The sequence below is a fragment of the Drosophila mojavensis genome, unplaced genomic scaffold (assembly GCF_018153725.1).
Source record: "Drosophila mojavensis isolate 15081-1352.22 unplaced genomic scaffold, ASM1815372v1 contig_49, whole genome shotgun sequence".
Taxonomy (NCBI): Eukaryota; Metazoa; Arthropoda; class Insecta; order Diptera; family Drosophilidae; genus Drosophila; species Drosophila mojavensis.
Genome location: NW_025318872.1, coordinates 3,377,501 through 3,400,302, shown reverse-complemented (window position 1 = coordinate 3,400,302; position 22,802 = coordinate 3,377,501). Strand labels below are relative to the sequence as shown.

Here is a 22,802-nt window from a genome sequence, read left to right as displayed (position 1 = left end):
AAAAAAAAGTTATCGGACGGACAGGGCTATATCGACTCAGCTCGTCGTCCTGATCAAGAATATATATATATACTTTATGGGGTCTGCGATGATTCCTTCTGTCTGTTACATACTTTTCACAAAACCATAATACCCTGATTTCCCATTTTCAATGGGTTCAGGGTATAAAAAGCCGGAATTCCCGTTTCCTGCAATTCCCAAATATTTCCCGCAATTGGTCTTCGGAAAAAGCCAGATTTGACGAGAAAAAAGCTATTTTGGCTGCAATGGTTGAATGTGATTACACGACGGCTATGCATGGACATGCACGTACATACACCTACACACATTCACATCCACCTCTTCTTGACGTTAACTAGTTCTGAATTATAGTAAATTTGCTCTTGCAAAGAAACCCCTAGAGTATGCCACACAAAAGCACGTACACTAAGGCAATAAGTAATCAACGTAAATGCATTTACAATTCTCAACTGGTTTTAACTGTAGCCCAATGAGGTAGTGAATATTTGACTGTAACAGTTATCGCTTCTCGGCCTTATGGCTAAGATCAAAGTGTAGTATCTGTTCTTATCAGCTTAACATCTGATAGTTTCTCCATTGGAGGACAACAAATGTTAAACTGATTTTTGGAATCAGACGGAGTGCTAGGGGCTTGCTCCACCTCTGTCACGGGTTGGCCCGGTATTGCAGTACTGCCGGGATTTCGGCCCAATTTAATAATACATCAAGTTTGTTAATTAGGGAGTCACAAATCGTTTGTATTTAAAGATAAGTTAAACGATTGATCTGATTCATGGAGCGAAATGCTTCTTGCTCATTCTAAGATTATTCAAAATATTGTGCCACTCCAACCGGTCATTGTACCGACTCGAGTGCTGGTTTATTGTATCAAAAACAGTGGCTAGTTTCAGGCAGCGTTTGAAAATGCTCTGCTATTTCGTAGCATTTCGTTGAGCTCTCGCTACCGCTCTCATTTTTGACGAGAGCCGTAGCAGAGTTGTAGCCTAACAATAAAAAGTTTGTGCTCTGCTATGCTCTCAGTTTCGTCTCGTCAAAAACTACAGCAGTAGCGAGTAGCACAAAAACAACTGATGTGCTACGCTCTGCCGTAGCGGTAGCTGAAAACAGATAGCGAAAGCGATAGCTGAAAACAGCGAACGAGATGAAATCATAGCGAGATGAAAACAGAGCGAGATGAGAGTAAAACAAATGTGCGAGAGCGATATGAGCAGGGCTGTCATTTTAGATTTTTTGCCGTCAGATCTGGCAAATGGGAGCGATTTGAGCAGCCGCATTTTGTTTTGTGTTTATTTTTACTTCAATTTTTGATTGATGTCAAATTAACGTAGGGATAAATTGTGTAGTTACAGAAATCAAATAATAAAAAACATTTTTTCAGTTACTAAATTAGAAATTATACTCAAAATCTTTATTTATATTCATTTTCAAATAAAGACATTAAAAAAAAAAATAAAAAATTAAAAAAAAAACCTATTTCAGTGACGAAATTAGAAACTAAAGTAAATAAACATATACTAATCTTCATTTTCAAATAAACTTAAATTCTCTATAGCACTATCTAAATGATTCGAATTAAGCCTAACTAAAAGTATGTTCTCCAAAGTCTCATGACTTAATCGATTTCGATTATCGGACAGCACCAGTTTCAACGAGGAAAACGCTCTCTCTATTGTAACCTGCAATTGTAAAGAAATGTATATATTGTTTTTAGCTTTGTATTTTTTGTATTTATTAAAACCGAAATACTTACTTGAGTTGGCGGTATAGCAAAACATACTTTGCTTAGGGCGTAAAGTTCGGGATCGGTTGACTTTTTGTATTTCCAGAAACATAAAACATCTGTATTCGCCTTCATCACTGGTAACTTTAGTGTTTCAATCTTTGCATGGACATTAGTTGACTCATTTGGAACAACCATACTGGCACTTAAAAAATCGTCTAACAGCTCGAAATTATTGTCTTTGGTGTGTCCAGCGTCTGTATCCAATGAATTATTTGAGTATGTCATACTGGGATTGGAACCGAAAATTTTAATTTTTTCCCACAATGTGTTTAAAAAATCGATTGCTCTTTCTTTTTGGGAATTATCTATAATATTATGGAATCTGGGGTCCAAATAAAGGCAAGCGTCGAAGCCCACGTTTGACACTAATGTTTTTGTTCGTGCTTCCATACTTTGAAGAAGATTGCTTGCAATTATAGAAATTAGTGAATCATTATTTGAAGAGTTTTTCGATAAAATCTGATTAGTGGCTAGTTTGCAAGTTAGCCAAACAGCATAAAAATTTCCATAATGCAACTGCTCTGCTTGGAACTGAACTATTGCCTTTTGTAGTGGAGCCATACTAGTGATATATGACTCCATAAAATCCCATAAAGCGTCATTTGCTTCAAAATTTTCTTCTTCTGTCTGATTTTCCACAGATTCGATTATATCCAATATACTTTTTGCGTTGTGAAGTTTTTTAACCATGTTGAAGGTTGATCCCCATCTTGTAGCACAATCCAATTGAGGTAATTTAAAATTTTTAAGTTCAAATAAATCACGGTAGCCGTTTGAAGACTTTCGGATGTATTCTGTAAGGTTGCGGCATTGAAATAAACACTTCTTTATAACTGCGTGTTTGGTAACATCAAGTGCACAAAGCTGTGCAGTGTGGGCTGCACATCGGCATATTTGTATATCAGTCACAAACATGTTTTCATTTTTTTCAAAATTATGAATTTGTCTTATGTACTCAATATTCTTTTGCTCAATAAAAGTTTCGTCCAAATCTTCATCGCTTGTGTACAAAATTTGTGACAAAATTTTTGAAGTCTTTAACATATTGGCCCCATTATCCGATGTTATTGATACGATTTGGCCCAGAGATATTTCGTACTTTTCTAAAACAGAAATAATTTCCTTAGCTAGATTTTTAGATTTGCTGGAGTCAGCTCCTTTAAGTTCCACCATGCCAAGAATTTGCGATTTTATTTCATTCTTGCTTATAAATTGTGCACTGATGCCAAAAATATTTCGCCCAAGCCGCGTTGCACTATCAATTTTTAAAGATAATAGGCGATTTTTACTCTCTTCTTTTATTTCGCGTCGAACATTCGCTGCAGCGTGTTTAAGAACAGACTTGCATTTGCTTCCATTCAATTTAAAATTTATTCCATGTTTTGCTTCAAGCCCTTGACATATGGGGTCAATTATATTGCGCATATTAATTGAATTAAGCACATGGAATGGCACGCTTTCTTCAGTTACAAGGCCAATATATGACCGAATTAATGTTTTTCTGTTAATTTTCACTTTTACTAGTTGATGTTTTAAATTTTTAGACGTGGCAACAGAATCACTAATCTCACTTCCTTTATCATCGATTTGTATTTCGTGCAACAATAAATGCTTTTTTAAATTAAAAACACGATCCTTTTTTAAAAGTCTTTCGCATTTTTTGCATTTAACGTAATCGTCATCACTTGCATCGAAATATTTATTAATATTAAAATTCCTTTTTTGCGGTGGCATGTTTGCACATTGAATTAAAACTTCAAAGTGCCAAATTTTCTCTCTACCACAAAGCAAAATGAAAAAGTGTCAAATTTTCTCTCTACCACAAAGCAAAATGAAAAAAGTAACGGTGCATTTCGAAAACCGACCAAAAATTGCAGTAAAAGCAAACAAAAACAAGTAAGAAAGCTCTAGTCGAGACTGCTCGACTACGAGATCCCCTGAACCCTTGGAGCAATAGATATTTCAATACTTTTTTCGCGACTTTCAGCTTACACAAGAAACACGCACACACACACACACACACACGCACGTACGCACACACAGGTATACATACACACACACACATACAGACACACATACACACACACACGCATACAGACACAAACGCATACACACACACACATACACACACACATACACATACAAGCAACCACGCATAAACACGCATGGGCTGCAGTGTGCGCTTACTATGAGAACTTAATTGTTTAATAACTTTTTTTATGGACGTACGATCTTCATGAAACTTTTAGATTATGATTATAACATGAATATGCCAAAGCACAAGTCTCTAGTATTTGAAATACGCTTTTTACAAAAGTGAGGGTGAGGGGGTGAATTTAGAGGTGGGGGTAAATTTTAACAAAAACCGAAATTGTATAAATTGCATATAAGCATACATTAAAAATTTGGAGACTCTAGCAATAAAGGTGTAGAAGATATAATTTTATAACTGGTTTTCGATAAGGTTTTTTATCGATAAAAAAAGATCGAGATGAGTTATCGATTTTTAATGATAAACTTGATATGCGCGCTGTAATTACGGACATTTTAAAAAAAATTTGAAGTCTCTAGCTCTTATATCTTCTGAAATCGACGCGTTCATACATACGGACAGACGGACAGACGGACAGACAGACGGACAGGGCCAAATCAACTCAGCTCGTCACCCTGATCAAGAATATATATACTTTGTGGGGTCTGCCACGCCTCCTTCTCCCTGTTACATACATTTCAACAAAACCATTATACCCTGATTTCCCATTGAAAATGGGTTCAGGGTATAAAAATCTGCTGTTTGTCCTACTCTCATCTCGCTCTGTTTTCATATCGCTCTGTTTTCATCTCGCTCTGTTTTCATCTCGCTCCGTTTTCATCTCGCTATGATTTCATCTCGTTCGCTGTTTTCAGCTATCGCTTTCGCTATCTGTTTTCAGCTACCGCTACGGCAGAGCGTAGCACATCAGTTGTTTTTGTGCTACTCGCTACTGCTGTAGTTTTTGACGAGACGAAACTGAGAGCATAGCAGAGCACAAACTTTTTATTGTTAGGCTACAACTCTGCTACGGCTCTCGTCAAAAATGAGAGCGGTAGCGAGAGCATAGCACAATTTTTATTGCTATTGCTGCTATAGAGTAGTTTTTGCAAACGCTGGTTTCAGGTATCTGTGCAGTATGGTGTTTCTAACAAACCACCAGTGTTGCCGAAACCTTTTCAGCAAAAGTAGCAAAACCGGAGGCTGAAAGTAGCTAGAAGTAGCCAACTTTCTTCTAAAATAGCTGAAAAAGTAGCAAAAAAGAAAACATTGCTGTTTTTTCATAAAAAGTCAACTTTATTAATTTAATTCTGATAATATCTCATCTATGACCAGTGGTGCCAGATTTTCAGAGTCACCATAAGCTAGATTGAAGAAAAAAATAAGCTAGAATAAGCTAAAATTAAAAAAAATAAATCTTTAAAAAAAGCTAACTAAAAAAAAAAAAAAAAAAAAAATTGATGTATACTTTTTAATAGATATTTGAATTTTATTAATATATTTAAATTTATATTAACGAAATTATATCATCAATTTAATTATTTGCTTCCTCATATTTCTCAGATGTTTTAATTAATGATAAGTACCTTGCAGGTACTTTATAATTAAAGCAACATTTGCCATGACGGCATCTAGGGAACAAATGTGAAGATTAAATTTTGTAATTAAATCGGCAATGAATTAAATAATACTTACCAATTAAAACGTCATAGAATGCGCTCTCTTTTTTTAAGGCAGCTTTGCCTTGAACGCCATCTACATTGTATGCTAATATAACCGGATTAGCCAAAATATTCTTTAAATTTTTTAAAATTCCCCCAGTCATAATATGGATCCTAATCGCATCAATCTGTAAACAAAGTATGAATTAGGATTTAAGAAACAATTGAAACTGTGTTTATACTAACATAAAGCTCTCGGTTTGTGTTGTTAATTTCCGTATTTAGTTCCTTAAGGGATTCTACGGTCTGGATAGGAAATTGTTTAGCCACTTGTTGTCCTTGTCCGTGCTGCTTTGTAAGTCCTTTTATGGTGGCAGTCTGCTCGGAGGAAGCTTCCACAAGGACCCCGATCTTTTCGTGTGTTACTTTTTGGTCAGCTAAGTTTTAATATATTTAAATTCAATATATATAGGTATGCATATTTAACTAAAAGCTCATTAAATCATACTTATACCTCTTAAAGAATTCATTTCCTCCACAAGAATATCCAGTTTTTCCTGAACCACTTTCGTTTCGGCTGAAAAATAATTAAAAAAATTTTATTAGATAATTTTAAATAAAATATCGTGACACACTTACCACGTGACGAACGAACTTGTTCTGTTAGTTCAAGAACAAGTTGTTCAAGGCGCCCAATAGTTTGTGAACAATTGCAGCTCGATATTTGATCTGAAAATTAAACAATTTAGTACTCAATTTTTTTCTATTTATTCAAATTAATTAGGACAATTTAAGTACTTACGGTTATTAGAAAAGTCCATCCGCCTAATTTTATTTTTTGGACTGAACGACATTTTTTTTAAATTTAAATTATTCTAAAGCACAGTAAAGCAGTAAATATTTAAAAGCAGAAGTATGACAATCCACTCAATCTTAAATATGATGTAGTAAAGGCATTATAAAAATATCTTTCAGAAAAGGGAGAACGACCGCCTTACAAGTCAATTGACTTAATTAAAAAATTCTTCAGATGGTGAAGGTTCTGCATCTGCTAGGTAAATACCTATTTCACAGGAGTTGAAAGGCTGAGTATAAAAGTTTCTGAGGTTCATAAATCGCCTTGCTTTAAACTGTTCGACAGAGTCTTCCATTATTGATACTATAACTACAGGAATATCTCCTTCAATATAACAATAATTATTAGGTTCCTTTTGCATTAATTTGCTACCTTTAAAAATTATATATTTATTAATCTTGACGGGGTCTGATCTTGGAAAGACTGGTGAAAACTGCTCTTCATCTATTCTCCTATGTATTTGCTGTACAATTTTGGTTGGCTTTCGAACGTAATTTTTAATATGTTGTAAATAATTCTCGAAAGCATATGCGGAACCGTTTACTGGATCGCCCACCTGCTCCACAGTTTGCTGTATATGGAGTAAACTATGGACGTTATATGATACGCTATTTTCACCAAATATAATTGGAAAATTTTCCACAAAGAGCTGCAACATACGCTGAATGGTTCCCAAATTTGATATTCTGTGGAATGGGCAGCACAACATTCTATACGCGCAATGCAGTAGCTTAAACTCATAGTACTGGTCGTCAGATAGTTCATTTTTTAGTACGGATATTCCTGTGTATAGTAAAAATTGCCTAAATTCTGTCGCTTTCCAGTTTGACAGTTCATTTAGGGATCTAGGCTTTCTTACAAATTCTCTTGGCATTTTTTTTGCGTAATTCAATTAATTTTGCGATATATTAATTTTTTTTTCTTTCATTAATTTATTACAAGTCTTGTTGTATATTAATCTGTTAAGAAATTTACGCATGACTCCTAAATCAATTAAATGCATACAATCTAATGGAATTTGAGTAACCATTTTAACATTTAGCGTTTCAAAAGGCGTAATTTTTGTCAAATAGTGCTTTGAGTGGTGATCGGAATATTTTCTTTTTTTGAAGTCATCGTCTGTTATTATGTTTCCACTTTCTGTCTTGTATGTTAATACACCATTTATTTTTTTTCCAACTTGTGTACATTTCGAGCATCCATGTGATGATGTATGTCCAGGAGTCCCACTGACGTAAGCCCTAGCTGGAGCATCACAAATAATGGCTCTAAGATGTACTTCTAAGTGCTTTTCGTCTATATCAATTCCATTTTCCATCAAATCCTTTAACTCGCAAGTAAATTTTCTTAAAAATTCATCACAGTTATAGGGCTTTGATTTCCCCAAATATATTCAACAGCAAGTACCGGTAAATTTTGAATGTTTGTCAATTTTATTAATGGGCCAAAGTTGTGAATTGGAACTTTTAAACAGAGGAATGCCGTCAATATTAATATCAATAATTAATTTGTTTTAATTACAATAAGTTGATGTCAAAAGTTTATTAATTTGTTTTTTAATGCCTATGTGTAAATAAAGACCTCCATCAATATGTGTTATTTCTGCTTTTTTGCCGAACTATATTTGTAGAATGGGGCGACATCTAAGTTATGGCTTTTCAATATTTTAATTAAGTCAATCGCGCAGTCACGCGTCGGCCTATGCTTTTGGAACCACAACGTTAGCTGTTCATTTATTATTTCTTTTTTATTATTATTAATTTCTTTTTTTTCGCTTTTATTATTTATGTTTGTCAGATTTAAAATTTCGTCAACTTTAACTTCATTTTCATTATTTTTTTGGTTTTCTACACTTTCTGGTTTATTTTCTGACGTCACAGCACAATACAATTTGTTTCTGTATTTTTCTTTCTGCTGCTGCTCCAGCCTTCTTAAATGTCTTTCACTATACATATTTGATTATTTTATTATTATTATATTTGTTATTATTATATATTATTATTATTATTATATATTATATTATTAAAATTGTGTTGCAATTGCATACATATGTATTAATACAAAACTTCACTAAACTTGCAATGCTCGATTGTATTTGCTCAACGGGCGAACGAACATCGAGTAAGAGCAGAAAGCATAAATGAAAACAAACGGTACTTCCATAACAATTGTTTTTGTAAATTATGAAAGGAACAGTGACAGAAAGCGAAGATTGTTTTCTTCCTTCACCTATGCACTATCCGCAAAAAAACAAAAATAAAGAAAAAGAAAAGTATTAAGTGTCATTCATTCAAGCTCGCACCTTCTCAATAAAATATCTATGTATTTTATAAAAAACTAAATATGTATGAAAAAAAAAAAAAATAAAATAACATTGAAGAGGTTTGAAACGTTACTTTAACACACACACCATGCGTAGCCAAGATAGAGATCTCTCTTATCACTATTTAGCACAATCGTTGTCATCGTCCGGCGGTGACTTTGTCGCAATTAACAACTTCTTTAGCAATTTAGAAGAATCTATTTTCTTCCTTTGAAAACTTTGGTTGACTTTGTATATCTTTTAATATAGGACATAAAAATAGCAGGTATAGATAATTGACTCTATCGCTGTACATTGCCTGCATCATTTTAAATTTTGTACATTTTTCCTCTATTGCAGCAATCGAGAAATGCTATTTCAATTCCTTCCATTGATCGGTCACTCTTGCTATTGCTAACTTAATAGAGAGCAATATTGTTTCGCAGACACGGGGAATTTTGAACAGTCTGTTTTTAATATGAGACAAATTTAAAAAATGAAACACTACATACTATACATCGTTTATATATACATGTAAGCAAAGGCACAACAGACTAGACGAGCACAAACACGTTCCAAACCTTATCATTCATTAGCTCGTAGATTTGCCTTTAGGCTGTTTGTCAATGACAACTTTTTGAGAACCAATTAAAGGTCTAACAATTAAATTCACTAGATCCTCTGGCAATAACTTTTTACATGCATAGTTGACTGCCAACTGCGGTGAGCAGTAGATCAGGTGAATGTTTTTGAGTTCCACGTATACGCTCTTGTGGGAGCCAGCCATCACGGTAGCGTTGTCTGTACCGATTCCAATTAACTTCATAATATTTAGTCCCAATTTATTTAGCTCTTGACGGAGGCTGTCAGCTATGGTCTCAAGTGGGACAAGAGACAAAAATGTCGATACCATTATCCATTTTATTAATGCATATTTTTAACATACCAAGAGACTCGCAAACACTGACATCAATACTTTCGTCCAGCAATAAACTGAATTGAGCAACACCAATATCAGTTTTTAGCTCCTCCAGAAAACTATGAACTGTTCGCATTACCTTGTAAGGTTACTTTCTTAGGCCGGGGTAAGGAACTCAGTCTCACCAGGGCCAGAACTTGCTGATCGCGCGCCCGCCCCTTACGAAATTAACTGTTACGACACTGACGACTACTTACTGACTAATTAACAATGTCATACAAACTGCCAACTTATCCTACTTATTACTTAACTTACTCACTACAAAAAACCCAAAACTTAATCAGCTTATATTCTACTAAATCGGATCTTATCAACTACCAACCAGAGCTGCAATCATTTCGTTGCATGAAAACGCTAAATCAGCCTTTTAAAAAAGCTAAAAATAGCTAGAAATATTTCTTGGTAGCTTAAAAACCGTTAGAATATATATATATATATATATTTTTTTATTTTTTTTTATTTCAATATTTTATAAGATTTCATCAATGATTTCATCTCTCTCTTCTCATATCCTCTTCGTTTATGTAGGTTACATTGGTCCCTATCTTTCTCAAACATGCTGCTGGTAATTTGTAATCGTGGCAGCATTTTCCTTGGAGGCGTAGTCCGTTTCTACAAATATAAAATTTAGTGTAATTAATAATTTTAAAATATTAGCTTAACAGAAAAAATACCTGATATGGAAAATAGCGTTCAAAGTTCTATTAGCCATACTATTTCTTAGCTTCGTTTTGACAATGTTCATTTGACTAAAAACCCTTTCTACCTCTGCGTTCGACCAAGGCAGCGATAAAAGGTTTAGTGCAAATGATGCCAGTGCCGAAAACCGTTTCGTCCCTGCTCCATCTCGATATTTGAATACTTCGGCCCAAAAGGGTATAGTCTCGTTTATATTGCACCACTTAATTAGGTGGATGCTCGCATACTGCATCAAAATTTCATCAATATTGGTTGATTCCAGCTTGAAATGCACTACAATATTTACAATGTCCTTTTTTTTTGCACATAGTATTTTTTCTACAGAAAACAAGTTAACTTGCTAAAGTATTTCAAAATTATCGGGCAACCTGAAAAAATTGATAATTTTATAAAACGAAATGTCACAACAAATTCATAATTACATACCTATGTTTTAGCTCGTTGATTAATGCGACTATAAAGTTGGAACATTTCAAACGAATTTCTGCCTCCTTTTCATTCGAGATTTTTTCCTTATATTCCTTAAGCTTTGTTTCAAATGCATATCCCAAATACCAGTCATGCTTAACAAATTGTTCAAAGTCTTCTTTTAAAATATTAATATCGAAATCAGGGGGAATTATTTTAATTTTAAATGAATTTATCGTATATACGAGATCACTTAATAGTTTGCTTGAGTCTCCAGAGCTTGTTTGAAACATTTTGTTGATGTGCTGCATTTGGGCTAGCACTGGTTGCAAGAATAGAAGATACAAATGATTAACGTCATCACTAAAGTTTTTGCAACGTTTGCGCATTAAAACATTTTTCATTTGTTGCAGCAATGGGAAAGTGAAGCTTCAGTTCAATCCAGTGCTGCAGAATTCGAATATTTGCTTTTTCAATTAACAGCCACCTTGTCTCGCAAACTCGAGGTATTTTAAGAGAGTCCTAAAGAAATACATGTTATTCATATACATATATATATATAAAAAAAAACATGTACAAAACACAAAGTACATACACACGCATGTTAAATAGAACGAAACGCACATAATTGAAGCCTTTTAAGCCTTCGCCTACTGTCGTTGACTGCCAGGTCAGTGGATTTGGGTGTGGCAAGAGTCTGTCCGCGTACCTCGAGGAGTGACGTCCAATCAGTTCAGCGATTGTTGGCATTCTTAGGTCGTTGTGCAGCACAGAGTTGCGGACGTACCAGCTGGCACCTGTGAGTCGCCGTAGCGCCTTGTTTTGCAGGGCTTGCACTTTTTTTAGACTCATTCACGAAAGTGAAATGAGTATATTGGTTTTGTGCAATGTCCGTCTTGCTGTCCGTCCGTCTGTCCGTCTGTCCGTATGAACGCAATCTATTTCGGCGCTATTGAAGCTAGAGACTTGAAATTTGGAACACATACTCGTGTATATCTCCGATTTATAAAGTGTTAAAATTTTCCCGATCCGCCTACTAGGGGCGTGGCAAATCGGAAAATGCATTTTCCGATATACCAGAAATCATGTTTGTTGAAGAGCTAGAAAGCTGAAATTTGGTATGTAGGTCCGCGCCGACCACCCAAGATCACAAGCTATGGCGGATATATCTCCGCCCATTAGGGGCGTGGCAAATCGGACAAAACTGTATCTCCTAAAGTTATAAACTTAGAATGCTGAAATTTTGCATGTAAGCTAATGCTTTAATTCTATGAAGATGGGTGAAAAAATTATATATCTACGCCCACTAGGGGCGTGGCAAATCGGACCTGAAGATATAGTGATTTTTCGAATTCTGCTATATTTTAGGCACTATTGATGCTAGAGATCTGAAATTTGGTATATATACGCGGGTTGATCACCCAAGTCCAACGAGCTATGGTAGATATATGTCCGCCTATAGGGGGCGTGGCAAACCGCAAAAGTTTATATCTCCTACAGTTTAAGAGCTAGAAGCTTCAAATTTGGATAGTTAAGTTACTGGTGGCCTCCTCTATCGATGCCCCAAAAATAATTTTTAAGCCTCTTTAGGGGCGTGGCATATCGAAAAATACCCTGTAATTTTCACATTTTTTGAGCGTAAGAATTCAAATTTTGCATTTAGGTAACCGGTTGCTCGTTCTAAGAACTGGCTAAAATTGAGGAGTCGACGGCCACTAGGGGCGTGGCAATCGGCATTTACAGTGCCCGAATTGCGACATTTATATGCGTCAGTCATCTATTTATGTATATGTACACATAAGTAGGCTTATAGGCATTGATAGCACGGAAGGAAACATTTTTATAAAATTAATAAAATATAAAAAAGCTAAAATAACAAAAATTTGCAATTTACAAAAAATTGTTTTCAGCGGGATTTGAACTCGCACCCAACCCAAACAGCATGTTTGTCAAAATAGCTAAAATAAAGATCGCCGGCGCTTCAGCCTACAGCACCACCGCGTCGTTTCGATCAATAGTAATTAAAATGAAATCACATTATTGTTATGACGCCACATAGCAAAGAAAAGCCAGAGTGGTGGCTGGAAATTCAAAAACAATGCAAAGACAAATCAATCGCAACGGGATTCTTAGAATATGCTAGAGCACGCATTTATGTGTACATACATACACACATACAAATGAGCGCGTGTATAAGGCTGGAATGCTTGATGCTATGCGCGCAGGCAAACATATATAATTATATATACATATGTATGTATTTGCGTATATGTATTTGAGGGCTATTTAAGAAGAACAAATTTAAACTTATAAAATTATTCGACTAAGAAAATGAAAAGTATTAAGTGCCATTCAGTCAAGCTCGCACCTTCCCAATAAAATATCTATTTTATAAAAAACGAAATATGTATGAAAAAAAAAAATAATAATAATAACATAGTAGAGGTTCGAACCTCCCCTACTCTAACATTACTTGTGTCGCCCTTAGCACCCGCGCCACTGCTTTGATCGAGAAATCAGTTGCTAAAATAGAATAGCTTAATAAGAGAGCGTCATCAGACAAAACTACAGTAACGGCTAGAAAGTCCAGAAATCAATCGAAATTCTAAGAATGTGAGAAAAGGCGCGCTTCTGTCTGTACGCATAGAATAGACGATGAGTGTGTGCACAAGCATAGGAAAATCGCGCTGATCTGCTGTTAGCTTGAAGCCGGTATCCAATGTATGGATATAAATACATATATAATAAAAATCAAAATTGTATAAATTATATATGTATGTAATTTGAATGCAATAGCTATCGATGATTTTCCAATTTTAATGGCAAAATGCCGTGTTTTTTGCTGCGCACTAGACTTGAAAATTGCACTATATACTCTGGTTGACAGCGTTTGGGCTGTGAATGAGTCTTCTGCAATCGGTATCGCCCGACTGCAACGTTCTTACTTGTTTATAAGTGTCCTCGCTGCAGTACCCCAAATGGGGATAACGTATGTAAGCGTTGGAACAACGATGGCATTATAAATTTTTATTTTGCTCCATAGCGATAGCTTGCTGGAGAGTCTCAGCATCCAATCCAGTTTTTCGATTTTCATCCTGGCTGTGTTAACTGCCTGCGTGATGTGCACACTATAGGTCTGTTTTTTATCTAGTGTTACACCGAGATATTTAACTTTGCTGACCTTCGGTATTTGCACTCCCAGAGTTACACCAGGGCAGTCTCCTCTTCGCGTTGTAAAGCTTACGTGAGCTGACTTCTGTGCATTGATGGTTATGCACCACCTAATTTAATTAATACTAAAGACGGAACCATTTGTTTTAACTCCGTGTAAACACTTTGTTTAGGACCAACCATAGCACTTGCGTTGTCCGTGCCAATTCCAATCAAATTCGCAAGGTTTAAATTAAAGTTGTTAAGTTCCTCGCAGAGGCTTTTGACGATCGTTTTTGAGTCGCCTGCCTCGAGCGGGACTAAGGATAAAAATGTGGAGACCATGACGCTCCGTTTTGAACTAAAATAGTTTATGGCAACACCTATACAGAAAGTTATTAAGATTAAGATTGTTTTTCAGAATGATTAGAATTATTACTTACCAAGAGTCTTGTACACACTTATATCGGTACTCTCATCAATCAATAAACTATACTTCGCATGACCGATGTCTTCCCTCAGTAGTTCTATGAAGTGAGGAGCTCTTGTGCACTTTGTCCTATGGAGCTTTAAATGATTGGAATCCTGAAACTTTTCTTTGCAATGCAATCCTAAATGGTCCACAGGTTTGATTGAACAACGTGTTGCAATATACAAACACAGTCCCGCTTCTTGATCGCAAGTTTTCAATGAGATTGAAGAAACAAATGGTAGTTTGTTAGGCTGTGCGAAAGCCGCTGAAGTTGACTTGTGTTTAGCAGTCTTGGCATGTGCGTGCAAGTCTGAAAGCTTAGCATTAATGCTGGATTTGCAGTATTTGCAATAACATTTGCCCTCATCAGCTGCATCTAAAGTCAACCAATCTTTAAATGCTGGATCTTGCATCCATATCATACGCGGTTTTTGCTTATAAATTTTTGGCATTATTAACAACTTGTCGCTCGCGCTTTAAAACTTGTGAAATTCCCTCTTAGCGATGGCGATTAAAAACATTATCGAAAACCAGTAATAAATTTATATCTGCTACATCTTATATATATACTTATATGCATTTTATACAATTTTGGTTTTTGTCAAAATTTACCCCCACCCCTAATTCATCCCCTCACCATCACATTTGTAAAAGGCGTATTTCAAATACTAGGGACTTGTGCTTTGGCAAATACACGCACATCTATGTTATATTCATAATCTGAAAGTTTCATGAAGATAGTCCCTCCACAAGAAAAATTCTAAACAATTAACTTCCCATAGTAAGCCAACACTGCAGCCAATGCGTGTTTATGCGTGCTCAGTTGCTCGAAGGGTTTAGGGGATCTCGTTGTCGAGCAGTCTCGACTAGAGTTTTCTTACTTGTTTTATTGTATTTTTATTTTTATTTTTATTTATTTTTTTTTTTTGACATGTGACTGCAATATTTTATAAACTATTCTAAATTTGCAATATCTGTAATAACACTTATTTTCGTCATTTCGATCTATAGTTAGCCTATCTTTAAACAATGGATCTTGCAACCAGGCTTCCCGCGGTTTCTGTTTATATTGAATTTTTGGCATTTTATTTTTCGGTTTCTGTGGCGTCCAGCCAAACGAACGATTTCAATAAATGATTTCTTTTTATACGATAAGATAGCAAGGCTGCAACGATTGACAGGTTTATATGATTATCTAGTCTCTGGATTTACCGTCCCTTGCCTTAGCCTCAGCTTTTGCCTTCGCCTTTGGCTTTGCCTTAGCCTGGGTCTGAGTCTGCGACCTTCATCTTCCACGTAAGGAATATCGGACATATTTTCTGACGTATGTGAATGCTCAGGGCCACAGAAAATTAACATTTTCCCTACAAGTGAGCATATGGATAATGCTTGAAAAGTGGAGGTGATTAGCAGTGTACCCGAAATTTTTGTATACAAATTTAACTTTATTATTTTAAGCCTGTTTTTATTTCGTCAATGACCACCAACTCGTCATTTATCGTTACCGCTTTTGTAATGTTCCTTTTTGAGGTACTTTATTGGAACGCCATAGTCAAAGCAACATTGTCTGTGTCGGTGTAATCCGAATCTATAAGTAAAAGTAAGTCTTCTGCTTTAACCTTAAAGACCTGACATTGTTACCACTATCGAAAGTGCAAAAGCTATTGTGTTGGATGTTGGTGCATTAAGGGTCACATCCTGCAAAAGTAAAACTTGGCTGGCTCCACCCTTTGAACATATATTATCATTGCATTAACTGTTGCATTTACTTGCTCCCTTTTTGCTCGATTGTTTTTTTTAATTCCTCCATTACTAAATTCAAGTTGTGATACGCACATGCAAGTCGCTTATAAGGCTTTAATGCAGAAACAATATTCTTTCCATTATCGGTCACAAAAATAAAGGAGACTAATTTATCTATTAAGTTAAATTCTTTTAAAATGCTTTTAGTATTATAAATAATGTTTTCATATATTCTAAGAACTTTCGGTAGTAAACGCAAGATGCTCGTCTCTTAAATTTCCTTTAGTTGATCTTTAATTTCAAAGTATTCATCCGTCTTATATATCGTTGTCATTGTAAAGCGTTCCTTCTGCGACATAATGTATCGTCAACGATATATATGGAACTTCGTAGAGGTAGTCTGTTATATGGATATATTCCGACGTTATGCTGTATACAAATTTATTTCGTTGAAATAAAATTCCTAAAGATCTCCGGGTTTCTGTGCCGGTTTCATCGACTGTTTGAGAAAAGGCGATTGAAACTCTGCTTCTATTGCTCTTAATGAGGAACCCGAAATGGAAACTAACATTGAATATTGATTCTTAATGCCTGTGCGAAGATTTTCCATATTCACAATTTTCGGCAAAGGTTTTTTCTTATTTTTGAGAAAAAAAAAAAAAAAAAAATTTGACTTATGCCAAAAATCTTACTTTTTGACTATAGTGCATGGTAAAGTATCTTTAATGCATTCGTATTGAGGCCATGCTACGCTGGTAGTCATAATAATAATAGGCGGCAGAGTAAGAGCTTCTCAACGAGCATTAGACAAATTAAACATAATGTTAACTCCTTTTCGCATCGGGTCGTAAGGACTATAACACTCGCCCGGCGGGGCGCCCTTAAACCCAATTACAATAACGCACAGCGTGGCAGAGACATTGTAGAGCAAAGCGTTAGCCATTCCTCTGCCTCAATTTCAATTCCAGCTCCAATTCCGCCCCGTTTCGGCTCGGTAACCTGACCGAAAATTACGGACGCAATTTATGTTTATGCGACTCGAAAGTTTTTGCGGCCGTCGGATTTTTATAGTTCAAGTTCGACATTTCGGGGTACAGAAGAGCACAAAAAAAAAAAAAAAAAAAGAAATATAAAGTTTGGCTAGCATGGAAATTTACGTACTGCTAGTTTAGCTGGCAAAAACTTGAGCCTTTTTGTGCGCCTAAAATGGTAAAAGCAAGGATGCCGACTCTGTGTTACCCTGCATGCATGCTGTAATATTGTGTACTTGAAGCATGATGCTCCAGTTACAATTACTGTCAATAGACGTTGACGTGGACTTCGTATCAAAATTTTGATTCGCGGCGATTTTGGCCAGTCGGAACCCAAATCCACCATAAGGGAAGCTTTTGAAGATATCTGATGGTTCCGGATTATTTAGATAAGTTTTTTCTATTTCAGTTTTATAATCAAATTTGATAAAGCCAATCTCGTTTATGTAGTCATAATTTGGAATATCAAATGGATGTATTGGTACATTTTAAGTTTGTTCAATTCAAATATATTCTACTGTCTCCCACAAACACTTGCCTCAGAATCAGGTTGCCCTTTGGCAACCCAATGAATACATGGTACTAAAAGGTAAAGCCATTGAGATTTGTCTTTATATTTGTCTATTCTCTGTCTGTTTGGTAGACAGGCAGAGGACATTTTGCTCAAACTTGAGTATGCTTATGGACTAGCACAAATGTAATTCGAGCACCGACCGCTGACTTCGACTTCGACTCGGACTTGGCTGTAAGTCCCTAAGCGACGGCCAACATAATTCATTTTTTTTTTTTTTGCCAAGGTCTAGTTTGCATTCGGGTCATGTTTCAAGTGTCGCCCAGATTTGCTTGTCTAAGAATATCCTTGAATATCCTCTGGGATTCGTTCATATAATTTATGTGTTATTTATGCAGCAATATTGATGAAGCCGAAATAGAGGAACAAACAAAGCGAAGATGGCGCACATAAACAATAAATATAATTCAATTAAAATGAAAACAAATAAAAGAGACGACTTTGCATTTTAAGGTCCGAGCCAAGTACCAGGAGACAATTATATGTGTTAATTTTGGCTAGTCTTGAACTGAATGTAATCAGAACGTTAAGAATATATTCTGCAAATGAGAACCTGGATTTACAATTGTCTCTACTGTCTTTAGCCGGTTGTATGCCGGCAGCGTCCCAACATGCTATTAATTCATGTATGGCTTAAAATTAATGTGAAAATTAACAAAAATTTAGACGATTCAACAAAGAGGACGAATTAATATCACCACTAATCAATTTATGCAGAAAACCAATTCCTAAAATTGTTCTGCGATTGGCTAGCAATGGAAGATCGATGTTCTGAAGCCTAAGACGGTAATCGTAAATTACTGTCACATCTAAGATCTCTTAAGGCAAAGAGAAGAAACTGTTTTTGAACCGATTCGATACGATCCTGATACAGCTTATGCTGAGCAATATTCTAAGATAGGACGCACAAGCAAAATAAATAATTGCTTCGTAATAAAGGGATCTTTAAATTCCTTAGACCAACGTTTAATAAAGACATATCAATATCTCGTTGCCAAAATTATGTCGTTTAACAGTTTTGTTGGATCGGCATCGTTGGCTTGCAAGCTTTTATTTAATCGCTGCATATCGCCAAATATGGGTGTAAAAACTACCAATCATTCAATGAAATTCGAGCGACATTCTGCTGGGATTTGCGTCAGACTTTAAATTTTTAAATTCCTAAAATAATTCTCTTAAACAAGCCCACAATTGTGGCCCATTTATAATAGTGGCTTCTTGGGGCACTGCTTGTGATATAAGTTTAAGGGCATTGATATATACACTATTGACAAATTGCTAACCGGGGCTTTGCTGCCCGGCTTGCGTGTGCAAGCAAAACAGCTGTTTTTATACTCATTCACGAAAGTGAATCAGTATATTGGTTTTGTGCAATGTCCGTCTTGCTGTCCGTCCGTCTGTCCGTCTGTCCGTCCGTCCGTCTGTCCGTCTGTCCGTATGAACGCAATCTATTTCGGCGCTATTGAAGCTAGAAACTTGAAATTTGGAACACAGACTCGTGTATATCTCCGATTTATAAAGTGTTAAAATTTTCCCGATCCGCCCACTAGGGGCGTGGCAAATCGGAAAGTGCATTTTCCGATATACCAGAAATCATGTTTGTTGAAGAGCTAGAAAGCTGAAATTTGGTATGTAGGTCCGCGCCGACCACCCAAGATCACAAGCTATGGCGGATATATCTCCGCCCATTAGGGGCGTGGCAAATCGGAATAAACTGTATCTCCTAAAGTTGTAAACCTAGAATGCTGAAATTTTGCACGTCAGCTAATGGTATGATTCTATAAAGTCTGAAGATAAATTATAAGTCTACGCCCATTGGGGGCGTGGCAAATCGGACCTGAAGATATAGTGATTTTTTAAATTCTCCTATATTTTGGACACTATTGATGGCAGAGACCTCAAATTGTGTATATATACTCGGACTGATTACCCAAGACCAAAAAGTTTTGTCGGATATATGTCCGCCCACAGGGGGCGTGGCAAACCGCAAAAGTTTATATCTCCTAAAGTATAATAGCTAGAAGCTTCAAATTTGGATAGTTGAGTTACTGGTAGCCTCCTCTATCGATCCCTAAAAATAATTTTTACGCCTCTTTAGGGGCGTGGCATATCGAAAAATACCCTGTAATTTTCACATTTTTTGAGGGTAAGGATTCAAACTTTGCAGTTAGGGTACCGTTATCTCTTTCTAAAAACTGACCAAAAATGAGGTGTCTACGCCCAGTTTGGGCGTGGCAAATCGGAAAAACATGTATATTCTACAGTATTAGAGCGAAACTTAACTACTAAATTGTTGATGGGATGTGAATGAGTATTCCGCAGTCGGTAACGCCCGACTGCAACGTTCTTACTTGTTTTAAAATAGCATCTATGTACAAAGCATTGCCAGAATGGTGCTTAACAAAAATCTTCGTGATGCACTCTTGAAAGCTGTCAACGAGCCTTCAAACAACGAAATGGTGATTACAGTGCCGCCTGCAGTACAGGTACCCAAAACCAATCCTCAAAGCGCAAATGGAGCAATGAGCTTTCAAAATGTGGAAACTAGGCGGAAAAATTCTACAATTAAGCGCAAGATAATTACTACGACTTCTCCTAATCTTGCTAAGAAGAAACTCAACCTTGGAAAGAATAACGAACGCTCTACCTCGCAAGAATCTCATTATACTGGCAGTTCTAACAGATTCGGATTGCTTGCGCAAATTCCAGCTGACATGGATGTAGAAGACTTGTGTGAACAGCCCAGCACCAGCAATCAAGCGGCTATTGCTGCGTCGAATCGGACTGCTGCCATAGCTGGCAACTCTGGGGCTCCAGTTAAAGCTCAGCCGTCGAAACCACCCCAAATAGTACTTAATGTTAGCGACTTAAATGACCTCTTTGAGCTTATAAGCGAAGTTGCCAGCTTAGATAACATCGTTGTTAAAGCTAATCAAGGGGAAACGGTCAGAGTCTTCCCTAATGACAGCGACACCTATAGAGCCATTGTGGATCGACTGGATACACTTGGAATAGAATTCCACACATACCAAATGCAGTCAGAAAAGCCACACCGAATTGTTGTAAGAGATCTGCACAACAGTACTCTAAACAAAGACATTATTGCCGATTTTAATAAGCTGGGCTTCGAGGTTCTCCATATTCATAACCCAAGCTCACGCATAAATAAGGATGAAAAGCTTAATATTTTTTTCATTAATATTAAGCCATGTCCAAAAATTAACGAAATTTATAAAGTTAAGACTCTTTGCCGCCAAAAAATTAGAGTTGAGAGAATGCGAAAAACAACCGAAATCGCACAATGTCGTCGATGCCAAGACTACGGCCATACTGCTAAATATTGCCGCCGACAGCCTAATTGTGCCCGATGTGGTGAAAACCATCAAACAATGCAATGTATATGTCCTCCAGATGCACAGCCCAAATGCATACACTGCTCTGGCAGCCACATGGCTACCTATAAAGGATGTGAATGGTATCAAGAATTTCTTCGCCGATCTACGAGGCCTGCAAGGAGGGAAAATAATCCGAACAGGCCAAGACACATTAACTTAAATGCACAGAATGATTATGCTTACCCTTCCGCACTTTCTACAGCGAACCAGCAATTCCCCACCTTGAGGTCTGATCGTAAACAAAGGGCTAACAGACAGACAACTCAGCAACAGCCGCAGCTAACTCCACATCAGCCAACGGCAGGCACTGGAAGGAATACATCAATCTCTTATGCTGCAATGGTTAAAAGAAATCCTATTGCAACACATTGCAAAGACGGACTTGCTCAGCAGCGTCTTCATAATCCTCTAGCGCATCAAATTCCACAGCAACATAATTTGAATAATCTGCAACACAGCCCTTATGATTTACAGGCAGTGTTGCAACAGCAGCAGGAACAGTTCCAACAGCAACAACAACAACAGTTTCTCACATGGTTGCAACGGCAGCAACAAGAACAGCAGCAGCATAACAGGCAAGTAAACCAACGAATCGAAAAACTCGAGAGTATAGTACTTGAGTTGTCCAACTCGATTAAGGTATGGACTGGGGAAAGGCCAAATTGTCAGTCTCCAAACAACGTTGCAGCTTCGAAATGAATCCACTAAAAGTTCTTATCTGGAATGCTAACGGCATTTCAACAAAAGCTAAAGAAATTGAACTCTTCGCACACAACAACAGCGTCGACATTCTTCTTTTAACGGAGATCAGGATGAAGCGTGGAGACACTATAAAAATATATGGATATGCCTGCTACCCAGCTTTCAGACCATCACGAAACAATAAAAGCGTTGGCGGAGTGGCGGTATTGGTCAGGACAACTCTTCGCCGTAACATACAAATGTCATCTGTAAAAGTAGCTACGTCCCTGGGAGACGTGGAGTTCAGCGCTATTTACTGCCCACCAAGGGTGAGGATTGACGAAATGCATTTCATCAACACACTTCGTGCTTGCGGCCAAAGGTATTTAGTTGGTGGCGATTGGAATGCCCGCCATTGGTTGTGGGGAGACACATACAACTCACCGAGGGGACGCGAACTAGCAGAAGCCATCTCCGTTACTGGCTCTAGGATCCTTGCTACTGGATCGCCAACCAGGTATCCATATGTGCTTCACCACACACCGTCCTGCATAGACTTTGCCCTGTATCATGGAATACCGGATTTTCGAGTAAGCATAACTCAGAGCTGGGATCTGGACTCGGATCATCTGGCCCTAGTCATTAATATCGAGACAGAATGCATAAACGTTAACGCAAATCGCTCTCTAATAACCAGACACACAAACCTGCTCGTCTTTAGGCAACATTTAGAGAGCTCGATTCAGCTAAACACTACTCTAAACTCTGGTGAAGATATTGAGATGGCTGTCAATAGCTTCACTGACAGCATTTATACGGCTGCTGCTGCATCAACACCTTCTGAGCCCCAGATAGGTTCCAACTATGGAATTCGACTAACAAGTGAGGCCAGAGATCTTTTGTTGCAAAAAAGAAGACTTCGTAGACGCGCAATCAGAACGCAGGACCCATGGGACCGAATCTTATGGAACCGGGCTGCTAGGCAACTACGAAATGTATTGAGAGAACTTCGAAGCAA

At 36.9% G+C, this 22,802-nt stretch overlaps 2 protein-coding genes and 1 non-coding gene across 4 annotated transcripts in view; 2 read left to right on the top strand and 1 right to left on the bottom strand.

Moving 5' to 3' along the window:
- Positions 1 to 22,802, top strand: part of LOC6578020 (protein sickie) — a 299,838-nt gene that overhangs the window by 36,181 nt on the left and 240,855 nt on the right. The window lies entirely within an intron of this gene.
- LOC6578029 lies at positions 522 to 717 on the top strand. Its single transcript, XR_047588.2, has one exon. It is a non-coding gene; the product is annotated as a U2 spliceosomal RNA (small nuclear RNA).
- On the bottom strand, positions 1,510 to 2,163 carry LOC122757327. Its single transcript, XM_044009153.1, has 2 exons — positions 1,772 to 2,163; positions 1,510 to 1,697 (listed from the first exon to the last, which is right to left on the bottom strand). Exons 1-2 carry the CDS (start codon positions 2,027 to 2,029, stop codon positions 1,536 to 1,538), a joined length of 420 nt encoding a protein of 139 aa, XP_043865088.1. The 5' UTR covers positions 2,030 to 2,163; the 3' UTR covers positions 1,510 to 1,535.

What these genes read in the sequence shown, in the direction of transcription:
- LOC122757327 (XM_044009153.1), bottom strand. Translation starts at nt 2,029, where the DNA reads ATGACATACTCAAATAATTCATTGGATACAGACGCTGGACACACCAAA. An exon ending in TTGCTATACCGCCAACTCAA is followed by an intron (nt 1,698 to 1,771) that starts GTAAGTATTTCG and finishes TTACAATTGCAG; the next exon opens with GTTACAATAGAGAGAGCGTT.